The sequence below is a fragment of the Oncorhynchus mykiss genome, chromosome 4 (genome assembly GCF_057628025.1).
Source record: "Oncorhynchus mykiss isolate SJ-2025 chromosome 4, ASM5762802v1, whole genome shotgun sequence".
In the NCBI taxonomy this organism is placed as follows: domain Eukaryota; kingdom Metazoa; phylum Chordata; class Actinopteri; order Salmoniformes; family Salmonidae; genus Oncorhynchus; species Oncorhynchus mykiss.
Window position 1 is genome coordinate 45176715 of NC_143025.1, and position 27664 is coordinate 45204378.

General features: G+C 40.6%; 1 protein-coding gene across 3 annotated transcripts; it reads left to right on the forward strand.

Annotated features, from left to right (window-relative positions):
- The first annotated feature begins 10818 nt into the window (after window positions 1-10818).
- On the forward strand, window positions 10819-24180 carry LOC110521855 (large ribosomal subunit protein eL36). 3 transcript variants are annotated; one of them, XM_021599788.3, is made up of 4 exons: window positions 10819-10904; window positions 22931-23025; window positions 23423-23557; window positions 24054-24180. In XM_021599788.3, exons 2-4 carry the CDS (start codon window positions 22933-22935, stop codon window positions 24141-24143), a joined length of 318 nt encoding a protein of 105 aa, XP_021455463.1. In that variant the 5' UTR covers window positions 10819-10904; window positions 22931-22932; the 3' UTR covers window positions 24144-24180. The 3 variants fall into 3 exon arrangements, with proteins under 3 accessions (XP_021455463.1, XP_090088271.1, XP_090088272.1); XM_090232145.1 differs by having other exon boundaries at window positions 10819-10900; XM_090232146.1 differs by lacking the exon at window positions 10819-10904 and adding an exon at window positions 17989-18152.
- Window positions 24181-27664: the final 3484 nt, after the last annotated feature.

Consider the following 27664-nt stretch of genomic DNA (forward strand, 5'->3'; position numbering starts at 1 on the left):
TTCAGAAGATGGACAATACAGTGATGGGCAAAAGACAAAATACAGTGCCTTGCGAAAGTATTCGGCCCCCTTGAACTTTGCGACCTTTTGCCACATTTCAGGCTTCAAACATAAAGATATAAAACTGTATTTTTTTGTGAAGAATCAACAACAAGTGGGACACAATCATGAAGTGGAACGACATTTATTGGATATTTCAAACTTTTTTAACAAATCAAAAACTGAAAAATTGGGCGTGCAAAATTATTCAGCCCCCTTAAGTTAATACTTTGTAGCGCCACCTTTTGCTGCGATTACAGCTGTAAGTCGCTTGGGGTATGTCTCTATCAGTTTTGCACATCGAGAGACTGACATTTTTTCCCATTCCTCCTTGCAAAACAGCTCGAGCTCAGTGAGGTTGGATGGAGAGCATTTGTGAACAGCAGTTTTCAGTTCTTTCCACAGATTCTCGATTGGATTCAGGTCTGGACTTTGACTTGGCCATTCTAACACCTGGATATGTTTATTTTTGAACCATTCCATTGTAGATTTTGCTTTATCTTTTGGATCTTTGTCTTGTTGGAAGACAAATCTCCGTCCCAGTCTCAGGTCTTTTGCAGACTCCATCAGGTTTTCTTCCAGAATGGTCCTGTATTTGGCTCCATCCATCTTCCCATCAATTTTAACCATCTCCCCTGTCCCTGCTGAAGAAAAGCAGGCCCAAACCATGATGCTGCCACCACCATGTTTGACAGTGGGGATGGTGTGTTCAGCTGTGTTGCTTTTACGCCAAACATAACGTTTTGCATTGTTGCCAAAAAGTTCAATTTTGGTTTCATCTGACCAAAGCACCTTCTTCCACATGTTTGGTGTGTCTCCCAGGTGGCTTGTGGCAAACTTTAAACAACACTTTTTATGGATATCTTTAATAAATGGCTTTCTTGCCACTCTTCCATAAAGGCCAGATTTGTGCAATATACGACTGATTGTTGTCCTATGGACAGAGTCTCCCACCTCAGCTGTAGATCTCTGCAGTTCATCCAGAGTGATCATGGGCCTCTTGGCTGCATCTCTGATCAGTCTTCTCCTTGTATGAGCTGAAAGTTTAGAGGGACGGCCAGGTCTTGGTAGATTTGCAGTGGTCTGATACTCCTTCCATTTCAATATTATCGCTTGCACAGTGCTCCTTGGGATGTTTAAAGCTTGGGAAATCTTTTTGTATCCAAATCCGGCTTTAAACTTCTTCACAACAGTATCTCGGACCTGCCTGGTGTGTTCCTTGTTCTTCATGATGCTCTCTGCGCTTTTAACGGACTTCTGAGACTATCACAGTGCAGGTGCATTTATACGGAGACTTGATTACACACAGGTGGATTGTATTTATCATCATTAGTCATTTAGGTCAACATTGGATCATTCAGAGATCCTCACTGAACTTCTGGAGAGAGTTTGCTGCACTGAAAGTAAAGGGGCTGAATAATTTTGCACGCCCAATTTTTCAGTTTTCGATTTGTTAAAAAAGTTTGAAATATCCAATAAATGTCGTTCCACTTCATGATTGTGTCCCACTTGTTGTTGATTCTTCACAAAAAATACAGTTTTATATCTTTATGTTTGAAGCCTGAAATGTGGCAAAAGGTCGCAAAGTTCAAGGGGGCCGAATACTTTCGCAAGGCACTGTATTTGGTTATTTTGGCTCTGTACTCCAACACTTTGGATTTCAAATGACAAAATGACTGAGGATAAAGTGAAGACTATCAGATTTAATTTGAGGATATTTTCATCCATATCGGGTGAACTGTTTAGAAATTACAGCAATTTTTGTACTTAGTCCCCCAATTTAGGGGACCAAAAGTACTGGGACAAATTCATGTGTATTAATGTAGTCAAAAGTTTAGTATTTGGTCCCATATTCCTATCACACAATGATTACATCAAGCGTGTGACAACAGCATTTGTTGTTTATTTCGATTGTGTTTCAGATTATTTTGTGCCCTATATAAATGAGTGGTAAATATTGTAATGTCATTTTGTAGTCAATTATAGGCTTGAATGTTTAACACTTCTACATTAATATGGATGCTACCATGATTACGGAAAATCCTGAATGAATCATGAATGCGAAAGAGTGCAAAAGTTAGAAGCACAAATATCATACCACCCAAAAAATGCTAACCTCCCATGTTATTTTAATGGTGAGAGTTTAACAAGTCTTGGGGGAATGATATTTGTGCGTCTTTTAATTTTCTCACTCGTCATTATTTACAATTCATTCAGTACTATCCAAAATCATGGTAGCATCCACATGAATGTAGAAGTGTTTAGAAACATTCTATTCTTATTTACAATAAAAGTGACAATGCATTATTTCCCATTCATCACCTGATATGGATGAAAATACCCTAAAATTAAAGCTGACAGTCTGCACTTTTACTTCATAGTCATTGTATAATTTCAAATCCAAAGTGCTGGAGTACAGAGCCAAAACAACAACAAGAATTGACTGTCCCAATACGTTTGGAGCTCACTGTATATGGAAGGAGATGAGAGGTAACCACTTTAGGCAATAGAGCTGTATCCTATGTGACAGATGCCCATCTCCTATCCCTGATGCAGGGTAATCTGTAACACCCTCTGCTGGCAGGACTCAATTCAATGTTGGAAAAAAAAAAGGAAAAAAAATGTCAGGTTGGACCCTATTTGCTGTTACACAGGGTTCCAAGGTCAGGGAATAGAAGCCTGTTTGATGTTGACAGGGATCTGTGTAAGAGGGACTATTTGATGTTGAATGCTTTCAGATCAGTAAAGTCCCAGTTCAATAATGTACACAGTTGTGTCAGTGGGGGAACCCTATTTTTAGGGCATTCCTCTGACACCGCCTGGTATAGAGGTCCTGGATGGCAGGAAGCTTGTGATGTACTGGGCCGTAGGCACTACCCTCTGTAGTCCCTTGCGGTCGGAGGCCGAGCAGTTGTCATACCAGGCAGAGATGCAACCATGCTCTCGATGGTGCAGCTGTATAACTTTTTGAGGATTTGAGGACCAATGCCAAATCTTCTCAGTCTCCTGAGTGGGAATAGGTGTTGTCGTGTTCTCTTCACGACTGACTCGGCGTGCTTGGACCATGTTAGTGTGGCAGTGAGTGGGTCAGTTCACTGAGGATGTGTCAGATCTCCTTCCTGTGGTCCAAGTAGAGCTGCAGCAGCAGCTGGTTCAGCTACTCTGTGAAGGCCAGCACAGAGTCCTGAAAGTCCACCTCAGGAATCTACAACACATACACACACGGTTCAGGGCAAGCTTCATGCTAATGTTCATTCCAAACTCAAAAGGAACAGTTTCCCAGACTCATCCCAGAGCTGCTTCAAAATGAGTGTGCTATGTGGAGAGAAAGTCGGTGAGTGTGCTAGTTGTAGAAAGGGGATAGGACTCTCTGTAGCCACTCACAATGAGTTTGGAGCTCTCGGTGAGCAGATAAAATGAGTCCCTCCACACCATGCTGTAAGGTTTCTGCGTCAACACTCAGCTTCCCTGGAGAACACGTTTAGAGTTGGGGAAACTAGTTGGCTACAACAGTCTACAATGTAAAAATTGTTGGACAATGAAACAGAATGACACCATTGCATGGATAAGATGTTTTGTAGGAAGGTTTATGAAAGCTTGGAAACTGATACTTACTGGCAGCCCCCTCATAGATCTTAGCATTTGTTCACTTTCGCAGGAACTCTACCTTTATTCGCTGAAATTCACAAACCACTGATGAGGAAAAACAGCTATGCTAGCTAGCTCTCAAAATAGTGGCAATGCAATGGTCCTGTTACTCCTGTCCAGAGAGAACCCCTAAAACCTACCCCACCTAGGGATAGATATGCACACTCCCTTGCCTATATGGAATTTTCACCATTTGCTATACCAACTGTCATTTCAGATCCACTCAAAGATCTATAGCTGGGTTAGATTGTTATTGGACAGTGACAGTACAGTTTACAGGCAGAAGTAGCTAGGTAACTAGCCTAACAAAGACAAATTGTCCTGGCTGCCTGTTGCCTATCAAGCTATGTTTTTATTTAGACTCATAATATAGCACTGTATTCGCTTGAAAGCACTACCGAATCTAGCATTTATTTAGCTAGTCACATGACGACAGCTGGTAACAAGCTAGCTAGCTGTAATGCTACTAGTCAAAATATGATTTACCCGCAGAGGACACACTTTTCATGCCACTTCGATCGTGATTTTTGTAGCAGGTAAGGAGAACATTTTCGCTGATCTAACTCTTTTCCTAAAATTAATCTGTTTCCGAACCTGCTACGAAAACACTTACCCACTGAGTCCACCTCTGGCAGAAACCCCAGGTACTCCATATGTTTGTCACATGACACCAACAGCATCATTAAAAGTTATACAGTCCAACTCTTATTGTGCTAATTCGACATATGTAGCTACACATGAAGCTACAAAACAATGAAAAGTTGACTTCTATCATTAAGCTAGCTAGTTTGGCTAATCAAAGTCATATGACCAGGATAAAATTCCATCGCCCATAAAATGAGAAAGAAACAAAAACCCAGTGGAAAAAGGTTCTGCATCACTGCCTGGTGAAAATACAGGACATTCTAATGTCATGGCTGTTGAAATGATCACTATTCATCACAATAGGCCACACTAACACCAGGCACTTGAGGGGCTTAATATTAGACAAAGTCTCTCATCTTAAAGAGTGATAACAACCTAGGCAATCTAACCTTGATGTCTGGAAGCTGAGGAAAACACACTTTTCAAGAAGCCTACGCTACATACACATCTCCACTCCACTTCTACAAGTAGTAGAGGTATGTTTTTCTTTACTGAACTAAAATATAAAATGCAACATCCAACAATTTCAAATATTTTACTTAGTTACAGTTCATAAGGAAATTGGATTTCACGACTGGTAATATATATACAGTGCATTCGGAAAGTATTCAGACCCCTTCCCCTTTTCCACATTTTGTTACGTTACAGCCTTATTCGAAAATGTATTCAATATTTTTTTCCCCTCAATCTACACACAATACCCCATAATGAAAAAGCAAAAACAGGTTTTTAGAAATGTTTGCAAATGTATTCAGACCCTTTGCTAAGAGACCTGAGAGCTCAGGTGCATCCTGTTTCCATTGATCATCCTTGAGATGTATCTACAATTTGATTGGAGCCCACCTGTGGTAAATTCAATTGATTGGACGTTTTAGAAAGGCACACACACCTGTCTATATGAGACACACCAGTCTATATCTGCAGCATTGAAGGTCCTCAAGAACACAATGGCCTTCATCATTCGTAAATGGAAGAAGTTTGGAACCACCAAAGGGTAGAGCTAGAAAATTCAAGCCCCTTGGGTGCTGCCATAGTTACATTAGAAGTGCCCATCCAAGAAGCTAAAAGTCATTAGCCACAGATAAAATGACATCAAATCACGTTATATGTACAGTAGCTTGGATTGGACTTTCAAAATCTTAGCTAGCAGTCATCATCATGAATCAAATCGACAATCTACTGGCAAATCCTTTTTAATCTTTGTCAAACTAAGATAAATAATGAAGAGAAATTATAGATAAAACATATCGGTGTTCATCGGCCATTGGACATAAACATTACACAGCAAGTTGGAAATCGTGACAGTGGCTAACTGCAAGCAATGCAAAGCAATCACTAGCCTGATATTCAGTGGAGTGAATGTGTGGTCCCAAATCTTAGATTAAAGGGGCTTTTTTCCATGTTTAAAATGCTAAACATTCATAATTGGCTATGCTGTCAATAAAGCATGATTTGTGCTGCGCTCAAAACAACTGCTAACTCGGAACTGCAAAAACCTAACAACTGGGAAGTCGGGAATAAACGTGCTTTGACTGGGAAAATATGTTGAACGGTCATCCAACTCGTTAATCGTTAATCCAATTTGTTAATCTGGCCTCTTTCTAGAGCTATGGGCTGAAGATCAATGACGTCATTATGATTCAACCTTGTTTTTTTCCAAGTTCCCAGTTGTTTTGAAAGCACCTTCCTGTTCAAGTGAGCACAGCACAACAAGTCCAAAAATGTATTGTATTGCTGCTGCATAAATGTAATATGACAGGGAGATACAGTTGAAGTCGGAAGTTTACATACACTTAGGTTGGAGTCATTAAAACTAGTTTTTCAACCACTCCCCAAATGTATTATTAACAAACTATAGTTTTGGCAAGTCAGTTAGGACATCTACTTTGTGCATGACACAAGTAATTTTTTGAATAATTGTTTCCAGACAGATTATTTCACTTACAAATCCAGTGGGTCAGATGTTAACATACACTAAATTGATGTTATGGCTTTAGAAGCTTCTGATAGGCTAATTTACATATTTGAGTCAATTGGAGGTGTACCTGTGGATGTATTTCAAGGACTACCTTCAAACTCAGTGCATCTTTGCTTGACATCATGGGAAAATCATATGAAATCAGCCAAGACGTAAGAAAAAAATTGTAGACCTCCACAAGTCTGTTTCATCCTTAGGAGCAATTTCCAAACGCCTGAAGGTACCACGTTCATCTGTACAAACAATAGTATGCAAGTATAAACACCATGGGACCACGCAGCCATCATTACCGCTCAGGAAGGAGTCCAAGAGATGAACATACTTTGTTGCAAAAAGTGCAAATCAATCCAAGGACAACAGCAAAGGACATTGTGAAGATGCTGGAGGAAACAGGTACAAAAGTATCTATATCCACAATAAAAATGAGTCCTATATCGACATAACCTGAAACCCCACTCAGCAAGGAAGAAGCCACTGCTCCAAAACCGCCATAAAAAGCCAGATTGCTGTTTGCAACTGCACACGGGGACAAAGATCGTACTTTTTGGAGAATTGTCCTCTGGTCTGATGAAACAAAAATAGAACTGTTTGGCCATAATGACCATTGTTATGTTGGAGGGAAAAGGGGAGGCTTGCAAGCCGAAGAACACCATCCCAACCGTGAAGCATTGGGGTGGCAGCATCATGTTGTGGGGGTGCTTTGCTGCAGGAGGGACTCGTGCTCTTCACAAAATACATGGCATCATGGGCAACGAAAAATATGTGGATATATTGAAGCAACATCTCAAGACATCAGTCAGGAAGTTAAAGCTTGGTCGCAAATGGGTCTTCCAAATGGTCAATGACCCCAAGCATACCTCCAAAGTTGTGGCACATTGGTATAAGGACAACAAAGTCAAGGTATTGGAGTGGCCATCACAAAGCCCCGACCTCATTCCTATAGAACATTTGTGGGCAGAACTGAAAAAGCGTGTGTGAGCAAAGAAGCTTACAAACCTGACTCAGTTACACCAGCTCTGTCAGGAGGAATGGGCCAAGTTTAACATTTTAAAGATGTTGGGGTTCGTTCCTTATTCCTTGTCAATCATTGGCTCATTGGTGAAATCAGCAATTAGACTATATCTTTATGTAAATCAATCAAAACTTTTATTAATGCAATTGCAGACAGACGTTGACAACGGTAACATAGCATGCATGTTTCCGAGTAAGTTCTGCAAAATAGGAAAGGTTCCGAGTTGTTTTATTATGCTTGCAGTCAGCCCCTAGTGATGTAACTGCCCACGTCAACACCTTCTACTCATGAGACCAGGCCCATGCACACACAGCTATACAAACAATAGTTTCATTGTTATCTAAAGGCTCATTAGTAATTGTCCACTCTCCAAGTTGATTTATAGTTATATGTCTGACTAGTCTCTTACCTCTTTCACTCCCCTGCAGAGTTCTGTGTCTATGAATCTCTTTTAGCCTTGAGGCGCTTTCTCACAGATACCCTGTTTTGACTGCAATAACTCACACATCTCTCAGACCGTTTCTTTATAAGAGGCAGAGACTATAAAAGAATAGTATAACCATTTTAAACCTTATAATGGATACATATTGGTAAGCTGTAGTCCATGACCCTATAAATGTAGTGGGGGAGAGGTCTTATAGCCCTTCCCCTTCTATTAATACAACATAAGCGTAATCAATTATTATAATACATCAAACATTTGGTGCAGCCCCTATCATGACCCCAAGGTGAACCCCATCAAAGGCAATGCTACCAAATACTAATTGGGTGTATGTAAACTTCTGACCCACTGGGAATGTGATGAAAGAAATAAAAGTTGAAATTAATCATTCTCTTACTATTATTCTGACATTTCACATTCTTAAAATGAAGTGGTGATCCTAACTGACCTAAGACAGGGAATTTTTACTAGGATTAAATGTCAGGAATTGTGAAAAACTGAGTTTAAATGTATTTGGCTAAGGTGTAAGTAAACTTTCGACTTCAACTGTACTTCTCTGCAGCTGCCACCACAACATTTATTTTCTGTGGCTTACAGTTGATAACCATTGCTATGAACGCTAAGAAGCCAACATTATTGAAACATATATCACTCATTGGGCTATCCTTCTGTTCTGGCACAGCTCGACTATTCACAGGGATCCTCTCAGAATCATTCACCCTTGATCCACACTCCTGTACTTTCTTCACTGCCTCAGCATACGACACCTTCTGCACTACTCTGACCTTGGCCACCTCAACCTGCCTCTCTCGCCGGACACCTCCAATCCCCAACAACATGGGCACCCCTACAGTTGGCACACACAACTTTCAACCCGAAACTACACATTCCTCTGCCCCATGTCCTCCTACACACTGTGCATCTTCCTCCTACACAGTGCTGCGACATGCCCATAAACATGACACCTATAACACCACAGTGGATTTGGCAGAAAAGCTCTAACAGCATAATTCATATATCCTAACATTACTTTGTCTGGTAAAGACTAAATCAAAGCTCAAAAGAACACCTCTATTTCACCAAGCTCTCCTCTCTCTGCATCGCACCAAACAGTGGGCTCCACAAACACCCGGAATTTTCAACTTCAATTGCTCCACCTCCACACTTAATTCTACCCCAGAAATCACTCCCTTCAATGGTGCCCTGTACCTAAGCGTAAAGCAAAATACAGGTCTTTCCCCAAGTTGCGCCTGCTCCCTCTGATCTTAAGAAACACAAACAAACATTTCAAGTCCACTTCGGGTTGCCTTCACCGACTCAACAGCACCCACCATATTCTACCCAACCTAAAACGACCCATGGATCAGCCAAAAGGCGTGGATCCACCCTCTTCAAAAATCTCTTTCCTACTGGACCAAACTTATTTCTATCATAACCTTGTCCATCGATGCAAGGCTTGGGCTCCGAGCTCATCATCATACCTTCCACCTCTTCCATTTCACCTCGAACTGGTGTCTGGCTCACTCTGTTTGAACTTGACACCAATCTTCCTCGACATACCCTCTCCCCTGTTATTGCCATCTTCAACGGATTCACACCCATCCTTTGCCTACCTCAGTCTTTTTAAACTCATCTCTGTTTCTCTCTTATCCTCCTCCATTAACCAATTATTCGACTCCTGAAATCTTGCTTGTTTGTAGGTGACCAAATACTGGCAAATAAATTCATTAAAAATCCTACAATGTGATTTTCTGGATTTTTCTTCTCATTTTGTCTGTCATAGTTGAAGTGTACCTATGATGAAAATTACAGGCCTCTCATCTTTTTAAGTGGGAGAACTTGCACAATTGGTGGCTGACTAAATACTTTTTCTGCCCCTCTGTAAATGGTTGTGATCATTTACTCAATTATTTTTTTCTTTATTCAAATATAAAAGCTTTAATGAGGATATCTAGAGTGAGTGGGTCTAAAGCTTCAAGTCCCTCTGTGTCCACATCACTAAGGATCTATCATGGTCCACACACACCAACACAATCATGAAAAGGGGCACGACAATGCCTCTTCCCCCTCAGGAGGCTGAAAGGATTTGGCATGGGCCTGCAGATTCTCAAATAGTTCTACAGCTGCACTATTGAGAGCATCTTGACTGGCTGCATCACTGCTTGGTATGGCAACTGCTTGGCATCTGACCGCAAGGTGCTATAGAGTGTACATTTGTTCTGCCGGCGGCTATGGAACCCTGACCTGTTCACTGGACGTGCTACCTTGTCCCGGACCTGCTGTTTTGGAACGTTTGAACATCTTGGCCATGTTCTGTTATAAACTCCACATGGCACAGCCAGAAGAGGACTGGCCACCCCTCAGAGCCTGGTTCCGCTCTAGGTTTCTGCCTTGGTTCCTGCCTTTCTATGTGCTTCTACATCTGCATTGCTTGCTGTTTGGGGTTTTAGGCTGGGTTTCTGTACAGCACTTTGTGACATTGGCTGATGTCAAAAGGGTTTTATAAATACATTTGATTGATTGATAGTGCGTATGGCCCAGTACATCACTGGGGCCGCGCTCCCTGACATCCAGGACATCTATACCAGATGTTGTCAGAGGAAGATGCAAAAAATTGTCAAAGACTCCAGGTCATAGACTGTTCTCTCTGCTACCGCACAGCAAGCGGAACAAGTAAGACCCTGAACAGCGTCTACCCCCAAGCTATAAGATTGTTAAATAGTTAGTTAACTTAAATAGTTAACCAGATACCTGGACTATATGCATTGACCCTTTTTGCACTCATTGTGTATTTATTACTACGCGTTTTACTTTTATTATTTCTCTATTTTCTTTCTCTCTGCATTGTTGGGAAGGGCCGTAAGTAACGCATTTCACTGTTAGTCTACACTAGTTGTTTTTAAAGCATTTTAGGAAATTATTTAATTTGATTAATACTGCTGAGAGGTCTAAATGATTTACTTTTGGATTATATAGCTAGCTATAAAGTTTTCCCTTGAAAAACTACTGTCTGAATGGTCCACACCCTTATGTGGCGCTAGAAAGATTGTCCTGATGTTTTACATTTTATTAAAAACCCTCATGACCCAGCCTCCACCGCTAAGCGTTCCTTCCGGTTTGTCCGCCATTAAAGAAAGCAAGTAAGAATTTTTTGGAAGAATTACTATCAGCTGAAATCTTTACAAAATCAATGGCATCCTTCGTTTATCACCAATTATGATAGAACCAACATACGGTTTGGTTGTTACCAAAAGTATGGCGTCAATATTGTGTTGACAAACAATATAATTTAGCTGTAACGTCACCGGAAATTTGTTGCGCTGACATGACTTTCCCCTACATATGAGAATCGTATCATATCGCCTTGTTGCTGGATTTTCTTAACGAGCCGTAATGACTGCAGTCAGATGACATGTATGTCTAATATAGCAACTACTAGATATCTACGTTAGTTGGCTATCTAGCTAACATTGGTAGCATTGTCTGTTATAACAGCAATATTTGGTTTACGTTCGCTAACTTGCTTAATCAAGAGGCTTTACGCCTCAACACGTTAGACTGCTTGTTGAGCTAGCTTCTTCTGCGCCGCTTTTAATATGTGGGTTACTATGCAGTATTTAGTGATGCCCAACACAGTTTGTGTAATGTTACCAACAGTCATAAACCCCGTTCATTCATTTATACAATATATCTTAGAGTGTGTTCTTAAATTCACTCCGGAGTGCCAGTGCGCGCTGTGGTCGTTCGATTGTCCGTTTCTAAATTAAGAGCGTTTCAATTGAAGTGCTTTTGGAGTGCACACTGGACGCTCTGTCCGAGAAGTAGGGTCGATCCGAGGGCAGTTAAGCACCCAAACTAACGTTGGCTAGCTACTTCGACACAAATAAGAGAATCTCACTCTGACCATTTTACTCACCCTAGCAGAGCTGGTTAGGCTGTTTGGATGTTGCCTGTATCTGCTGCTGGCAACAATTTCATTTGTTTTTTTGCACACGTTTAATGACACATGCCATATTTAATAGTTGTTGAGTGTTCATGAATTCATCAGTTATTCTGCTCTCAGTCACACTCAGATGAGAGTGCTCTGAAATCGGAGTAGATAGCCAGCTGTCTAGTTTTCTGATTATCCCTGTTTTATTTAGCTCTGGTTGTCTTAGTCTAATAGATGGTAAAAAAAAAAAAAACCTGTAGAATGATATTAGTTAGCTCACTCCCAGTATTTTTCTGTTGCTCAAGGCTCAAACTCCCATGATTCCATTTGGCAAAACCACTCCCACATCACTTATTTATTTTGATCCCCATTCGCTTTTGCAGAAACAGCAGCTACAAGTAATACCACTGATAGACACATTTGAAATACAACAATATACGAACAATACAACAGTAAAAGTAATACAAACAATACAAAAATTGTGTTGCAAGTTGCCGCTCTGGCAACCATTGTGCCCTTTCCAAATAGACTGTTTTCGTAGTGAATTACTGTATTGGCTGTTATTTTTGAAAACACTTTCAGATGCAACAGGTTTAGCTACTTAGCTAGCTAGCATTGCTAATAACACCAAAAATACAGCAGGTTTCAAACATAAGAGATTACAATTCTGTAGTGATTTGCCTGTACATTTCATAAATGTTTTCTAACAGGCCTGCCTGTTTATTTCTACTTTGCACATTCTTCCACTGCAAATCTACCATTCCAGTATTTACCTCGCCACCATGGCATTTGTTTTGCCTTTACCCCGCTTATCTCACCTCATTTGCTCACATTGTGTATATATACTTGTTTTTCTACTGTATTATTGACTGTATGTTTGTTTTACTCAATGTGTAACTCAGTGTTGTATGTGTCGAACTGCTTTGCTTTTTCTTGGCCAGGTCGCAATTGTAAATGAGAACTTGTTCTCAACTTGATTACCTGGTTAAATAAAGGTGAAATAAATAAAAAATTAAGACAGTCACTAAGATTAAACTGGGCTATTGTAGCAAACACTATTTTGGTTGTAGCAGTTGGACTAGCTAGCATGCTAGCTCACAGCGTCAGACAAAGTAACTTATTGTTAGCATTCGTTAGGATCTCTTTTCAAATTAGTTTTGAATATTATGCAGTTGATTAATTACAACGACATTAACATACATTCCAGCTTGATATTCATACAAGCATTATAATACAACCCAAAAGTAATGTGAAATTCAGTGCCATTGGTTATTCCCCACATTGTTACATTACAGCCATATTCTAAAATGTATTAAAATAAATGTTTGTCATCAATTTTTCACAATACCGCAAAGACGACGCCAACACATTTTTGCAACTTTGTTACAAAAAAACAACAAATTACATAAGTATTCAGAACCTTTGATATGAGACCTGAAATTCAGGTGCATCCTGTTTCCATTGATCATCCTTGAGATGTTTCTACTAAAGGTCGACTGATTTATGATTTTTCAACGCCGATACCGATTATTGGAGGACCGAAAAAAGCAGATACCGATTAATCGGATGATTTTTAATATTTTTTTAAAAATGTATTTGTAATAATGACAATTACAACAATACTGAATGAACACTTATTTTAACTTAATATAATACATCAATAAAATAAATTTAGCCTCAAATAAATAATGGTACATGTTCAATTTGGTTTAAATAATGCAAAAACAAAGTGTTGGAGAAGAAGGTAAAAGTGCAATATGTGCCATGTAAGAAAGCTAACGTTTAAGTTCCTTGCTCAGAACATGAGAACATATGAAAGCTGGTGGTTCCTTTTAACATGAGTCTTCAATATTCCCAGGTAAGAAGTTTTAGGTTGTAGTTATAGGAATTATAGGACTATTTCTCTCTATACGATTTGTATTTCATATACCTTTGACTATTGGATGTTCTTATAGGCACTTTAGTATTGCCAGTCTAACAGTATAGCTTCCATCCCTCTCCTCGCCGCTACCTGGGCTCGAACCAGGAACACATCGTCAACAGCCACCCTCGAAGCAGCGTTACCCATGCAGAGCAAGGATAACAACTACTCCAAGTCTTGGAGCGAGTGACGTTTGAAACGCTAATAGCGCTCACCCCCCTAACTAGCTAGCCATTTCACATCGGTTACACCAGCCTAATCTCGGGAGTTGATAGGCTTGAAGTCATAAACAGCGCAATGCTTAAAGCATTGCGAAGAGCTGCTGACAAAACGCACGAAAGTACTGTTTGAATGAATGCTAACGAGCATGCTGGTGCCTGCCATTGCTCAGTCAGACTGCTCTATCAAATCATAGACTTAATTATAACATAACAAATACGAGTCTTAGGTCATTAATATGGTCGAAACCAAAAACTATAATTTCGAAAACTAAACGTTTATTCTTTCAGTGAAATACGGAACCGTTCTGTATTTTATCTAATGGATGGCATCCCTAAGTCTAAATATTGCTGTTACATTGCACAACCTTCAATGTTATGTCATAATTACGTAAAATTCTGGCAAATTAGTTCGCAAGAGCCAGGCGGCCCAAACTGTTGCATATACCCTGACTCTGCGTGCAATAAACGCAAGAGAAGTGACACAATTTCACCTGGTTAATATTGCCTGCTAACCTGGATTTCTTTTAGCTAAATATGCAGGTTTACAAATATATACTTACAGTGCCTTGCGAAAGTATTCGGCCCCTTTGAACTTTGCGACCTTTTGCCACATTTCAGGCTTCAAACATAAAGATATAAAACTGTATTTTTTTGTGAAGAATCAAAAACAAGTGGGACACAATCATGAAGTGGAACGACATTTATTGGATATTTCAAACTTTTTTAACAAATCAAAAACTGAAAAATTGGGCGTGCAAAATTATTCAGCCCCTTTACTTTTAGTGCAGCAAACTCTCTCCAGAATTTCAGTGAGGATCTCTGAATGATCCAATGTTGACCTAAATGACTAATGATGATAAATACAATCCACCTGTGTGTAATCAAGTCTCCGTATAAATGCACCTGCACTGTGATAGTCTCAGAGGTCCGTTAAAAGCGCAGAGAGCATCATGAAGAACAAGGAACACACCAGGCAGGTCCGAGATACTGTTGTGAAGAAGTTTAAAGCCGGATTTGGATACAAAAAGATTTCCCAAGCTTTAAACATCCCAAGGAGCACTGTGCAAGCGATAATATTGAAATGGAAGGAGTATCAGACCACTGCAAATCTACCAAGACCTGGCCGTCCCTCTAAACGTTCAGCTCATACAAGGAGAAGACTGATCAGAGATGCAGCCAAGAGGCCCATGATCACTCTGGATGAACTGCAGAGATCTACAGCTGAGGTGGGAGACTCTGTCCATAGGACAACAATCAGTCGTATATTGCACAAATCTGGCCTTTATGGAAGAGTGGCAAGAAGAAAGCCATTTCTTAAAGATATCCATAAAAAGTGTTGTTTAAAGATTGCCACAAGCCACCTGGGAGACACATCAAACATGTGGAAGAAGGTGCTCTGGTCAGATGAAACCAAAATTGAACTTTTTGGCAACAATGCAAAACGTTATGTTTGGCGTAAAAGAAACACAGCTGAACACACCATCCCCACTGTCAAACATGGTGGTGGCAGCATCATAGTTTGGGCCTGCTTTTCTTCAGCAGGGACAGGGAAGATGGTTAAAATTGATGGGAAGATGGATGGAGCCAAATACAGGACCATTCTGGAAGAAAACCTGATGGAGTCTGCAAAAGACCTGAGACTGGGACGGAGGTTTGTCTTCCAACAAGACAATGATCCAAAACATAAAGCAAAATCTACAATGGAATGGTTCAAAAATAAACATATCCAGGTGTTAGAATGGCCAAGTCAAAGTCCAGACCTGAATCCAATCGAGAATCTGTGGAAAGAACTGAAAACTGCTGTTCACAAATGCTCTCCATCCAACCTCACTGAGCTCGAGCTGTTTTGCAAGGAGGAATGTAAACAAAATTTCAGTCTCTCGATGTGCAAAACTGATAGAGACATACCCCAAGCGACTTACAGCTGTAATCGCAGCAAAAGGTGGAACTACAAAGTATTAACTTAAGGGGGCTGAATAATTTTGCACGCCCAATTTTTCAGTTTTTGATTTGTTAAAAAAGTTTTAAATATCCAATAAATGTCGTTCCACTTCATGATTGTGTCCCACTTGTTGTTGATTCTTCACAAAAAAATACAGTTTTATATCTTTACGTTTGAAGCCTGAAATGTGGCAAAAGGTCGCAAAGTTCAAGGGGGCCAAATACTTTCGCAAGGCACTGTATGTGTATTGATTTTAAGAAAGGCATTGATGTTTAGGTACACGTTGGAGCAACGACAGTCCTTTTTCGCGAATGCACACCCATTCATTATATGCAGTGCAGGACACGCTAGATAAACTAGTAATATCATCAGCCATGTGTAGTTATAACTAGTGATTATTATTGATAGTTTTTTATAAGATACGTTTAATGCTAGCTAGCAACTTACCTTGGCTTCTTACTGCATTCGCGTAACAGGCAGGCTCCTCGTGAGGCAGGTGGTTAGAGCGTTGGACTAGTTAACCGTAAGGTTGCAAGATTGAATCCCTGAGCTGACAAGGTAAAAATCTGTTGTTCTGCGCCTGAACAAGGCAGTTAACCCACCGTTCCTAGGCCGTCATTGAAAATAAGAATGTGTTCTTAACTGACTTGCCTAGTTAAATAAAAGTGCAAAAATTTTGTTTTTAAATGACAAAAAATCGGCATCCAAAAATACAGATTTCCAATTGTTATGAAAACTTGAAATCGGCCCTAATTAATCGGTCAACCTCAAGTTTCTACCACTTGATTGGACATGATTTGGAAAGGCACACACCTGTCTATATAAGGTCCCACATTTGACAATACATGACAGCAAAAACCAAGCCATGTGGTGGAAGGATGTGTCTCTAGAGCTCTGAGACAGGATTGTGTCGAGGCACAGATATGGGGAAGGGTACTTCAACATTTCTGCAGCATTGAAGGTCCAAGAACACAGTGGCCTCCATTATTCTTAAATGGAAGAAGTTTGAAACCATCAAACTCTTCCTGGAGGTAGCCACCCAGCCAAACTGAGTAAAAGAGAGCTCAATAGTTCCTCTATGGAGATGGGATAACCTTCCAGAAGGACAACCATCTCTTCAGCACTCCACCAATCAGGCCTTTATGGTAGATTGGCCAGATGGAAGCCACTTCTCAGTGATAGGGACTGAGAGAGGGAAAGAAGAACGGAGCAAAAATACTTGATGAAAACCTGCTCCAGACATCAGACTGGGGCGAAGTTTCACCTTTCAACAGGACAACGACCCTAAGCACACGTCCAAGACAACGCAGGACTGGCTTCGGGACAAGTCTCTGAATGTCCTTGAGTGACCAAGCCAGAGCCCCAACTTGAACACTATGAAATATCTCTGGAGAGACCTTAAAATCGCTGTGGAGCGACGCTCCCTATCCAACCTGACAGAGGATCTACAGAGAAAAATGGGAGAAACTCTGCAAATACAGGTGCCCCAAGCTTGTAGCATCATACCCAAGAAGATCCTAGGCTATAATCGCTGCCAAAGGTGCTTCAACAAAGTACTGAGTAAATCGTCTAAATCCTTATGTAAATGTGATATTTTGCAACTTTAAGACAAGGTCAATCAATCTGGAAAATGTCAAGAACTTTGAACATTTCTTCAAGTGCACTGCAAAAACCACCAAGCGCTATGATGAAACTGGCTCTCATGAGGAAAGGAAGTCCCAGAGTTACCTCTGCTGCAAACGACGAGTTCATTAGAGTTACCAGCCTCAGAAATTGCAGCCCAAATAAATGCTTCAGAGTTCAAGTAACAGACACATCTCAACATCAACTGTTCAGAGGAGATTGTGTGAATCAGGTCTTCATGGTCAAATTTCTGCAAAGAAACCACTACTAAAGGACACCAATAAGAGGAAGAGACCTGCTTGGGCCAAGAAACACGAGCAATGGACATTAGACCGGTGGAAATTTGACCTTTTGGTTGGGAGTCCAAATGAGATTTTTGGTTCCAACCTATGTCTTTGAGATGCGGTGTGGGTGAACGAATGATTTTCGCATGTGTATTTCCCACCGTGAAGCATGGACAAGGAGGTGTTATGGTGAGGGGGTGCTTTGCAGGTACACTTAATTAGCATGGCTACTACAGCCTAATGCAGCGATGCGCCATCCAATCTGTTTTGTGCTTAGTGGGACTACATTTGTTTTTCAACAGAACAATGACCCAACACACCTCCAGGTTGTGTAAGGGCTATTTGACCAAGCAGTGATGGAGTGCTGCGTCAGATGACCTGGCCTCCACAATCCCCTGACCTCAACCAAATTGAGATGGTTTGGGTTGAGTCGGACTGCAGAGTGAAGGAAAAGCAGCCAACAAATGTGGGTACTTTTGGAAAAGCATTCCAGGTGAAGCTGGTTGAAAAAATGCAAAGGGTGGCTACTTTTGAAGAATCTCAAATATATAATAGATTTTGATTTAACACTTGTCGTTACATGATTCCATATGTGTTATTTCATAGTTTGTCTTCATTATTATTCTACAATGTAGAAAATAGTAAAACATAAGGGAAAAGCCTTTGAATTGAGTAGATGTTCTAAAACCTTTGACAGGTAGTGTTTGTAAATAAGGCGCTTTCAATTTTTTAAAATACATTCCCAAACATGTTTAAACCTGTTTTCGCTTTGTCATTATGGGGTATTGTGTGTTTGAGGATTTTAGAATAAGGCTGTAACATTACAAAATGTAGAAAAGGCAAGGGGTCTGTGTACTTTCCAAAGGCACTGTATAAGGATGATTTATGAAGTCAGGCTATTGGTTTTATAGTCTAAAATTAAAGTAGGTTTCCTCGCTCCTCAATTTTCTTAGACATTTGGGCTATGGTAAGGGCTGTTTCCTCGTCTCTGCTTCTGCTGTATTCTACTCAACCCCAACATGCTGTCTTAACTTTGCTATTATGGACACAGCAACATAGGGAAAGGCACCAATTATAGGTTGTTTCAGAACCATGGACAGAGACCATATCCAACGCGGGAGAAACCGTATTTGTTATAAAATAGATTATTAGTGTTTCACCATTTTATTTTTACACAATGTAAGCATATACAATTTCAGTATCACATGTCTTAGTGTGATGGACTGTGCTATCCCCATGGCCTCCGCAATGGATTTGTCCACTCAGACAGGTGTCTTATGCACCATGGGATTTTTTTCATTGCGACCTCTCGACTAAAGAAATCTTGGTCGACCAACAGCCTATCAACCAAACAATCGACTAAATAGGGTCAGTCCTATGTATATTTTAGTGATGGCATAAAGATCGATGTAAATATTTCTGTGAAATACTATTGGTCGGCCTCTATTAACGACAGTATCGATTTTAGGTATCAAGGTTAAGGTGACTGTTTCGGCTAGAAGCATTTGATTTTTACACCGCATACATTTTGGGGGATTTGTGTGCTGATAAACTGTTTTCACCCTGTAACAAAAGGAGATATGAAGTGTTGCCTAGTTACACTGCCTTTTCAGAGAACTCTATACAAAATATTGTCTGACAGCTAGATCCAAGATTCAAGTTCAATGTCTACTTTAACAGATTAATTCTTAATATACACAATAGTATGTGGACACATGCTCGTTGAACATCTCACTCCAAAATCATGGACATTAATATGGAGTTGGTCCCCCCCTTTGCAGCTATAACAGCCTCCAATCTTCTGGGAAGGCTTTCCACTAGATGTTGGAACATCGCTGTGGGGACTTGCTTCCATTCAGCCATAAGAACATTAGTGAGATTGGGCACTGATGTTGGGCGATTAGGCCTGGTTCGCAGTCAGCGTTCCAATTCATCCCAAAGGTGTTAAATGAGGTTGAGATCAGGGCTCGCCCAGTCAAGTTCTTCCATAACGATCTCCATTTCTGTATGGACCTCGCTTTGTGCACGGTGGCATTGTCATGCTGAAACAGGAAAGGGCCTTCCCCAAGCTGTTACCACAAAGTTGGAACCACAGAATCGTCAAGAATGCCATTGTATGCTGTAGCGCTAAGATTTCCCTTCACTGGAACTAAGGGGCCTAGCCCGAAACATGAAACACAGCCCCAGACCATTATTCCTCCACTAAGCTTTAGTTGGCACAAAGCATTTGAGCAGGTAGCGTTCTCCTGGCATCCGCCAAACCCAGATTTGTCCGTCGGACTGCCAGATGGTGAAGTGTGATTTATCACTCCATAAAACACATTTCCACTGCTCCAGAGTCCAATGGAGGCAGGCGTAACACCACTCCAGACAATGCTTAGCATTGCACATGGTTTTCTTAGGCTTGTGTGCGGCTGCAAGGCCATGGAAACCCATTTCATGAAGTTCCCGACTAACAGTTTGGAACTCGGTAGTGAGTGTTACGACCGAGGATAGACAATTTTTATGCGCTTCAGCACTCACCAGTCCCGGTCGATGAGCTTGTGTGGCCTACCACTTTGCGGCTGAGCCTATGTTGCTCCTGGACGTTTCCACTTCACAATAACAGCACTTACAGTTGACATGGGCAGCATTTTGACCAACTGACTTGTTGGAAAGGTGGCCTCCTATGAAGGTGCCACGTTAAGTCACTGAGCTCTTCAGTACGGGCCATTCAACTGCTAATGTTTGTCTAGGTTGATTGCATGGCTCCGTGCTCGATTTTTACACACCTGTCAGAAACGGACGTGAAGGAGTGTTTACATAGTGTATGATATAACGACAACTTATAGTGCCATAAATGCAATGACATAAATATAACTTGTCAAACGATTTGACAAATATCACCAAAATTTGAGAAGGGGTTGAACAGGTTTTAAATCAACTCGTGAATTTGATTGAATATAGCCATGTTCACCCCTTATATATTAAATGTAATGACATTAAGAAAAAAAATTGCAGATTACTATGAATGACTTAACAGCAGTAGGAAATCCTCACGTGTACCCTAGTTTATAGAAAGACCCAGAAAGTATTCACACCCCTTGACTTTTTACACATTTTGTTAATACAGCTGGAATTTAAAATGTATTAAATGTAGTGTTTCACTGGCCTACACACAATCCCCATAATGTCAAAGGGGATATATATTTTTTACAAATTATTTAAAAATAAAAAGCTGAAATGTCTTATGTATTCTTGCCATAAAGGGGTTGAATACTTAAGTTCAGGAGTAACACTGTGCTTAACAAGTCGCATAATAAGTTGCATGGACTCGCTCTGTGTTTAACATGATTTTTGAATGACTACCTCATCTCTGTAACCCACACATACAATTCAGTCAAGCAGTGAATTTCAAACAAAGACCAGGGAGGTTTTCCAATAGCTTGCAAAAAATGGAACCTATTGATAGATGGATTTTTTTTTAAAGCAGACATTGAATATCCCTTTGAGCATGGAAAAATTATTAATTACACTTTGGATGGCATCTCACCCAGTCACTACAAAAATACAGGCGTCCTTCCTAACTCAGTTACTGGAGAGGAAGGAAACCTCTCAGGGGATATCATCCTTAAGGCAAAAGGTGACTTTAAAACAGTTTTAATGGCTGTGATGGGAGAACTAGGATGGATCAACATTGTAGTTACTCCACAATACTAACCTAAATGACAGTGTGAGAAGGAAGCCCGTACAGAATAAATATGTTCTGTTTATAATAAGGCACTAAAGTAAAACTGCAAAAAATGTCAAAGAAATTTACACTTTGTATTCAAGACAAAGTTATGTTTGGGGCAATTCAAATACAACACATCACTGAGTACCACTTCATATTTTCAAGCATGTTATGGTTATGCTGGTCATCAGCAAGGACTAGGGAGTTGTTTTTAATGATAAGAATAAACTGGATAGAGCCAAACAGACATTCACCTTTCAACAACGGCAAAGACACACTGGAGTATCAATTTTGGCTGTGATTGGGAGTCCCATAGGGTTGCGCACAATTGGCCCAGTGTCATCTGGGTTTGGCCGGGGTAGGCAGTCATTGTAAATAAGAATTTGTTGTTAACTGACTTGCCTAGTTAAATGTTCCTGAGTGGCCTTGTTTTTAAAAAACTTGAAATGGCTGTGTAGGAAAAACATTTAACAATATTGTACAGTCCAGTGTGCAAAGCTCTTAGACTCACAGCTGTAATTGCTGCCAAAGGTGCTTCTCAAAAGTATTTACTCTGGGTTGAATACTTATCTATTTTGTGTAGACCATTGACCTTTAAAAAAAAAAAATCCACTTTAACACAACATAATGTGGAAAGTGTTAAGGGGGTGTGAATAGGGTGGTGTAATTGTCCTTTAAATGTTCATTGCAGTTGACAATACTGTGATGGCATTGTAGAAAAGCATTATTCTGGTAACGCCAGACAAGGGATTGTATCCACAAAGCATCTTAGAAAAGCTCCTAGGAATCTTGTAAACCTGTTTTAAGACCACAACAAAAAAACTCCGTAGGTTGTTGGATGATGTTAAGACACTGCCTAGACGAACTTTGAACCAGGATTAAAATGAACTTGTAAGTTTCTCAGCTGGTAATCACGTCAGTTTGAGGTACTGCAAAGGAAAGATTGACGCTCATTGGTTATTCCAATCATTTGCAACGTCAATCACGATGAGGCATCATCAAGCTGTGAATTCCAATAGCATGCTTCAGACAACCACTGTGAATGTGGCTGTACATCAAATGTTGCAATGGTGACAATTTTGATATAATTTGTCTGACAATCACTTTGCCTACTCTTAATTAATGCCTAATATGTTGGCTTGAATAACCTTATCGAATTCTGATGGTTAAAGCGGAATTTTAACAATTACAGTTATATCAACACACTCGTCACTCCCGTTTAACAACTAAATCTCTTTGGCACAATAGACATCAAGTCTCTTGCCGATAATGTTGCATAGTGTTTTCATCAACAATCAAAGTTAACATAAGCCCTAGATGCCTTACATTTTCCCAACTTAGGCATATTTTTTATCGACGTGATGTTGCGTACCAAAGGGATAACATGATGTAGGTAATTAAATAATCAGGCCTCGTGAAATGTTAAGATTTCGATTATTTATTGATCATAGACATTTAATATTATTTGAACAACTCCAAAGCAATTGCATGTGGTGCAGGCACCACTGACTCACTGTTCTTTCTTTCCACAGACATGGCTATCAGGTATCCTATGGCCGTGGGCCTTAGTAAAGGCCACCCTGTAACCAAGAATGTGACTGCACCGAAACATGCACGTAGGCGAGGGGTGAGTTCATCTGAATGGATAGAAACATGACAACCACAGTGTTGTATTGGTAGAGTCTCAGGTCACTATGTCCTCTGGTAAAGGGTCTGGACCCTTTGCCACAGGTTGTTTGCTTGTCCTAGAACTGCTGGGTGCTGGTTCAAGTTTGTCTTCTAATCCCATTGCTGCCACCAGTGTAGTGATTGAGGGCCGGGGTTCAGGATTCACTTCGTCTGTCTCTACATTAGCGACATGCATATACATATGTTTTGAAACAAAGTAGATGACCACATCAAATGTTTGAACCTGTTATTATGAGATAATGGGCCTAGTGGTCCACAATATGGCTGAAACATAGGCCACAGTTACTGTTAGTTCTAATGCATGCATCTAACTCTTCGCTGATTTTGTGTTTCAGCGTCTGACCAAGCACAGCAAGTTTGTGCGTGACATGATCCGTGAGGTGTGCGGCTTCGCCCCCTACGAGAGACGCGCCATGGAGTTGCTGAAAGTTTCCAAGGACAAGCGTGCCCTCAAGTTCATCAAGAAGAGGGTATGTATGATTCCCCTGCTACTAAACTGGTTGTGTGTATGCGTTGGTATTGGCAGTATGGATGCATTTGTCGATGTCAGCTTTCTGCAGCTGCTCTCTTGTGACAGTTTGAGAACAAATAAGTACATTTTTCAAACCAAACAGATTTTGTATTAGACATCTCTTTGGGAATGTCTAGCATTTTGTGCAGCTGTCAAGTGGGCAGCTTTCTGAAATGTGATTGACTGTTTCCTTTGTGGAGAATTTATTGGTAAGATTAATCAAAACTATTGGATCGGTAGAATTATTCTCCTATAGTTTGTCCAACCATTCTTGTATTATTGGACTGCTAGCCCCATATTTGCTGATTACAGAATTTGTCGCTGACATAACTGTCCCAGAAACATGCTACAGTGTTAATTTCATCCTGAGCATGGTAGTTAACCTGCTGTGAAAGTTGCAGATGCATTTGTTGGGTTTCTCCTATTGCACATTCTAATGTGTGTTTGCTCCACAGATTGGAACTCACATCCGCGCCAAGAGAAAGAGGGAAGAGCTCAGCAACGTTCTGGCTGCCATGAGGAAAGCCGCTGCCAAGAAGGATTAAGCGGTTCTTGCAAATAAATATTTATATTTAAAAAATGGAGAGTTGTCAGCTCCTTCCTTGTTTCAGAATGACTAAGTCGAACTATGCTTAGCAATGGACTTGAACTGATTTTCTCAATTTATCTTTGAGCATATGCCTTGTAGGCTGCATGTCTTTTCAAGTTTACTAGGGTGAGATGCCTGCAGACATTGGAGTGGAGCTCTTCAGATGTCTCTGGGGCACGTCTGTGTCTAAATAAGACATTTACTTGTATTAAAATCTGAGTGTCTAATCGCCTGGGTAGTGTACTTTCTAGTCGTACAGTTGCATGCATTGTTAGACATGCCAAAGGTGATGGGATAGCCAATAACAAACAACAGTTACCGGCAGCCTGTTCTTTCTTCAGAAATTGGCAACGATATGTCATGAAACCACTGGGCACAAAGGATTGTGTTCAAAATGACTAAAGTTTGTGTTTCAACAGATTAAATGCAACTTACATCTTTGGTAAATAAAAAAATACCTAAGTCTTGGCAGCATAGCAGCAACATGACTAACTGTGGTAGTTTGGGTATCTTCATATTACTGTTGTAAAGCTGGCAGTGCAACGCGTCCCGTTCTGAGGCCTAATGTACTTCAACACATTAGGGGATTGAACATTGCTGATCGAAATGCAACTTAGAGCTGATCCTTGCCTATTTCATATGAGACAGTACCTGTTCTACATACATTACTATCAAGCGTTCTTTGTTTTACCCCCCCGAACAGACCCCTGTTCCCTGTCTGGTCCAACTGATCAGCTGTACAACTCAAAAACAGCTGTCGGGCGTTAAACAGCAAGTGAATGTACTTAACAAATCACTCATCAGAAAATCTGGTTTCATAGTTCAGAATGCCCTAAAGCCCATTACTGTGAATGTAGACCATTATCCTTCCCTTGGAGCTGCTCAGGCGCCAGTCTCAGCTTAATATGATTCGGTGTTCATTGTTGTGGAAAGACAATGCGGTACATCTTGGTGTAATGAACCTCCAGGCCCTCTGATGAAGTCCTTGTTCTCAAGCTGGAAAAATCATGCAGGTCACACCTGGTCTGGTGAGAGAAGGAAGGAATGTTTAAGCAGATTCATTATGACAATGCTAATAGAAAAACTTTCAGAACACAAACTGCCATACAGTGCTTTCGGAAAGTATTCCGATCCCTTGACTTTTTTGCCATTATGATACAGCCTTATTCTAAAATGTATTGAATTGTTTTTTTCCCAATCAATCTACACCCCATAATGACAAAGCAAAAACTCGTTTTTAGAATTGTTTGTAAACATATTAAATAATAAATCTAATCTTATTTGTCACATGAGCCGAATACAACAGGTGAAATGCTTACTTTACAAGCCCTTAACCACCAAATAGTTGACAATACTTATGTCTTAGTCAATACTTATGTCTTAGTCTTAGTCTTAAGTCTTATGGCTTGGGGTAGAAGCTGTTAATGAGTCTTTTGGTCCTAGGCGCTCTGGTACCGTTGTCGTGCGGTAGCAGAGAGAACAGTCTATGACTTGGGTAACTGGAGTCTATGACAATTTTTTGGGCCTTCCCCTGACACCGCCTAGTATATAAGTCCTGGATGTCAGGAAGCTTGGCACCAGTGGTGTACTAGGCCGTACACACTACCCTCTGTAGCGCCTTGCCGAGCAGCTGTAAAACTTTTTGAGGATCTGGGGACCATTGACAAATCTTTTCAGTCTCCTGAGGGGGAAAAGGTGTTGTCGTGCCCTCTTCACAACTGTCTTGTTGTGTTTGGACTATGATAGTTTGTTGGTGATGTGGACACCAAGGAACTTGAAACCAAACCATGAGGAGTGGCTTCCTTCTGGCCACTACCATAAAGGCCTGTTTGGTGGAGTGCTGCAGAGATGGTTGTCCTTCTGGAAGTTTCTCACATCTCCACAGTGGAGCTCTGTCAGAGTGACCATCGGGTTCTTGGTCACTTCCCTGACCAAGGCTCTTTTCACCTGATTGCTCAGTTTGGCCAAGCGGCCAGCTCTAGGAAGAGTCTTGGTGGTTCCAAACTTCTTGTGGACCTTCAATGCTGCAGAAATGTTTTGGTACCCTTCCCCAGATCTGTGCCTCGACACAATCCTGTCTTGGAGCTCTACGGACAATTCCTTCGACTTCATGGCTTGGTTTTTGCTCTGACATGCACTGTCAACTGTGGGTCCGTATATAGACAGGTGTATGCCTTTCCAAACCATGTCCAATCAATACATTTTTTTTACAATCAATGTTTGTACAATCAAGTTGTACAAACATCTCAAGGATGATCAATGGAAACAAGATGCACCTGAGCTCAATTTCGAGCCTCATAGGAAATACTTATGTAAATAAACTATTTATGTTTTCGCTTTGTCATTATGGGTTATTGTGTGCAGATTGAGGATTTTTATTCCTTTAATCCATTTTAGGGTGTAAGGCTGTAACCTAACAAAATATGGAAAAAGGGAAGGGGTCGGAATACTTTCCAAATGCACTGCATTTAACCATATCTATCAGAGGAGGCTGGTGGGAGGTATTTGAGGACAGGGTCATTGTAATTGCTGGAATAGTATAAATGGAACGAAGTCAAACCTGTGGTTTCCATATGCTTGATACTGTTCTTTTTATTCCATTCCAGCCATTACAATGAGCCAGTCCTATAGCTCCTCCCACCAGCCTCTGATATCTATGCATACTACACTGTCATTTCCAGTTTCAGACTACCATTGTGCCCTCATGATTTATTATGAACAGGCTTTCAGAATAAAATATTGAACCATCAAACTAAGTCACATACCAAACATACTGTTTGCATTTAGTTTTGAATATCAGCTATCTGGAAGAGGTACTTCACTATAACAAACTAACAGACTACTTGAAGTACATTTTGTTTCCTTCTTGGTTAATGTCCTCATAAAAAGGTATCAATTGGTGAATCTATCCCACGAACATCCCTGGTTAATAAACAGTGTGTTACTAGTAAAAGTGATGTGACTCACTGCAATTAGTCTTCTCCTTGATGCCTCCCACAGGCAGGATCTTTCTGGTCAGGGACATCTCCCGTCATGGCCACATTCTCTCGCACTGGCGTGTTGGTCGCCAGGGACAGCAGAGCCGCAACGATGGTGCAGCCGGCACTGGGCCCGTCCTTGGGAGTAGCACCCTGTAAACAACCATAGAAGTCCTCAGTGAGTGATACAGGGAGAGAAGAGGTTAATAAGAAACGTCTTCATAATGTTGTAGTTACGTATAAAAATCAACACAAAACACAGTTCCTTTTGGTATTGCTTGTCTACACTGGATGTTTGTGTACATTGAAGGTCCATTTTCATATAATACTGTAATTATTACATATATTTAACTAGCCAAGTCAGTTAAGAACAAATTCTTATTTACAATGACGGCCTACCGGGGAACAGTGGGTTAACTGCCTTGTTCGGGAGCAGAACGAGGGGATTTGATCCAGCAACCTTTCGGTTACTGGCCTACCGCTCTAACCACTAGGCTAC

Excerpts from the sequence above, each read along its gene's own strand:
- LOC110521855 (XM_090232145.1), top strand. The coding sequence starts at position 10,819 with ATGTTTTACATTTTATTAAAAACCCTCATGACCCAGCCTCCACCGCTA. Across the intron at positions 23,026-23,422 it reads AACATGCACGTAGGCGAGGG|CGTCTGACCAAGCACAGCAA; the intron begins GTGAGTTCATCT and ends TTTGTGTTTCAG. Across the intron at positions 23,558-24,053 it reads TCAAGTTCATCAAGAAGAGG|ATTGGAACTCACATCCGCGC; the intron begins GTATGTATGATT and ends TTTGCTCCACAG.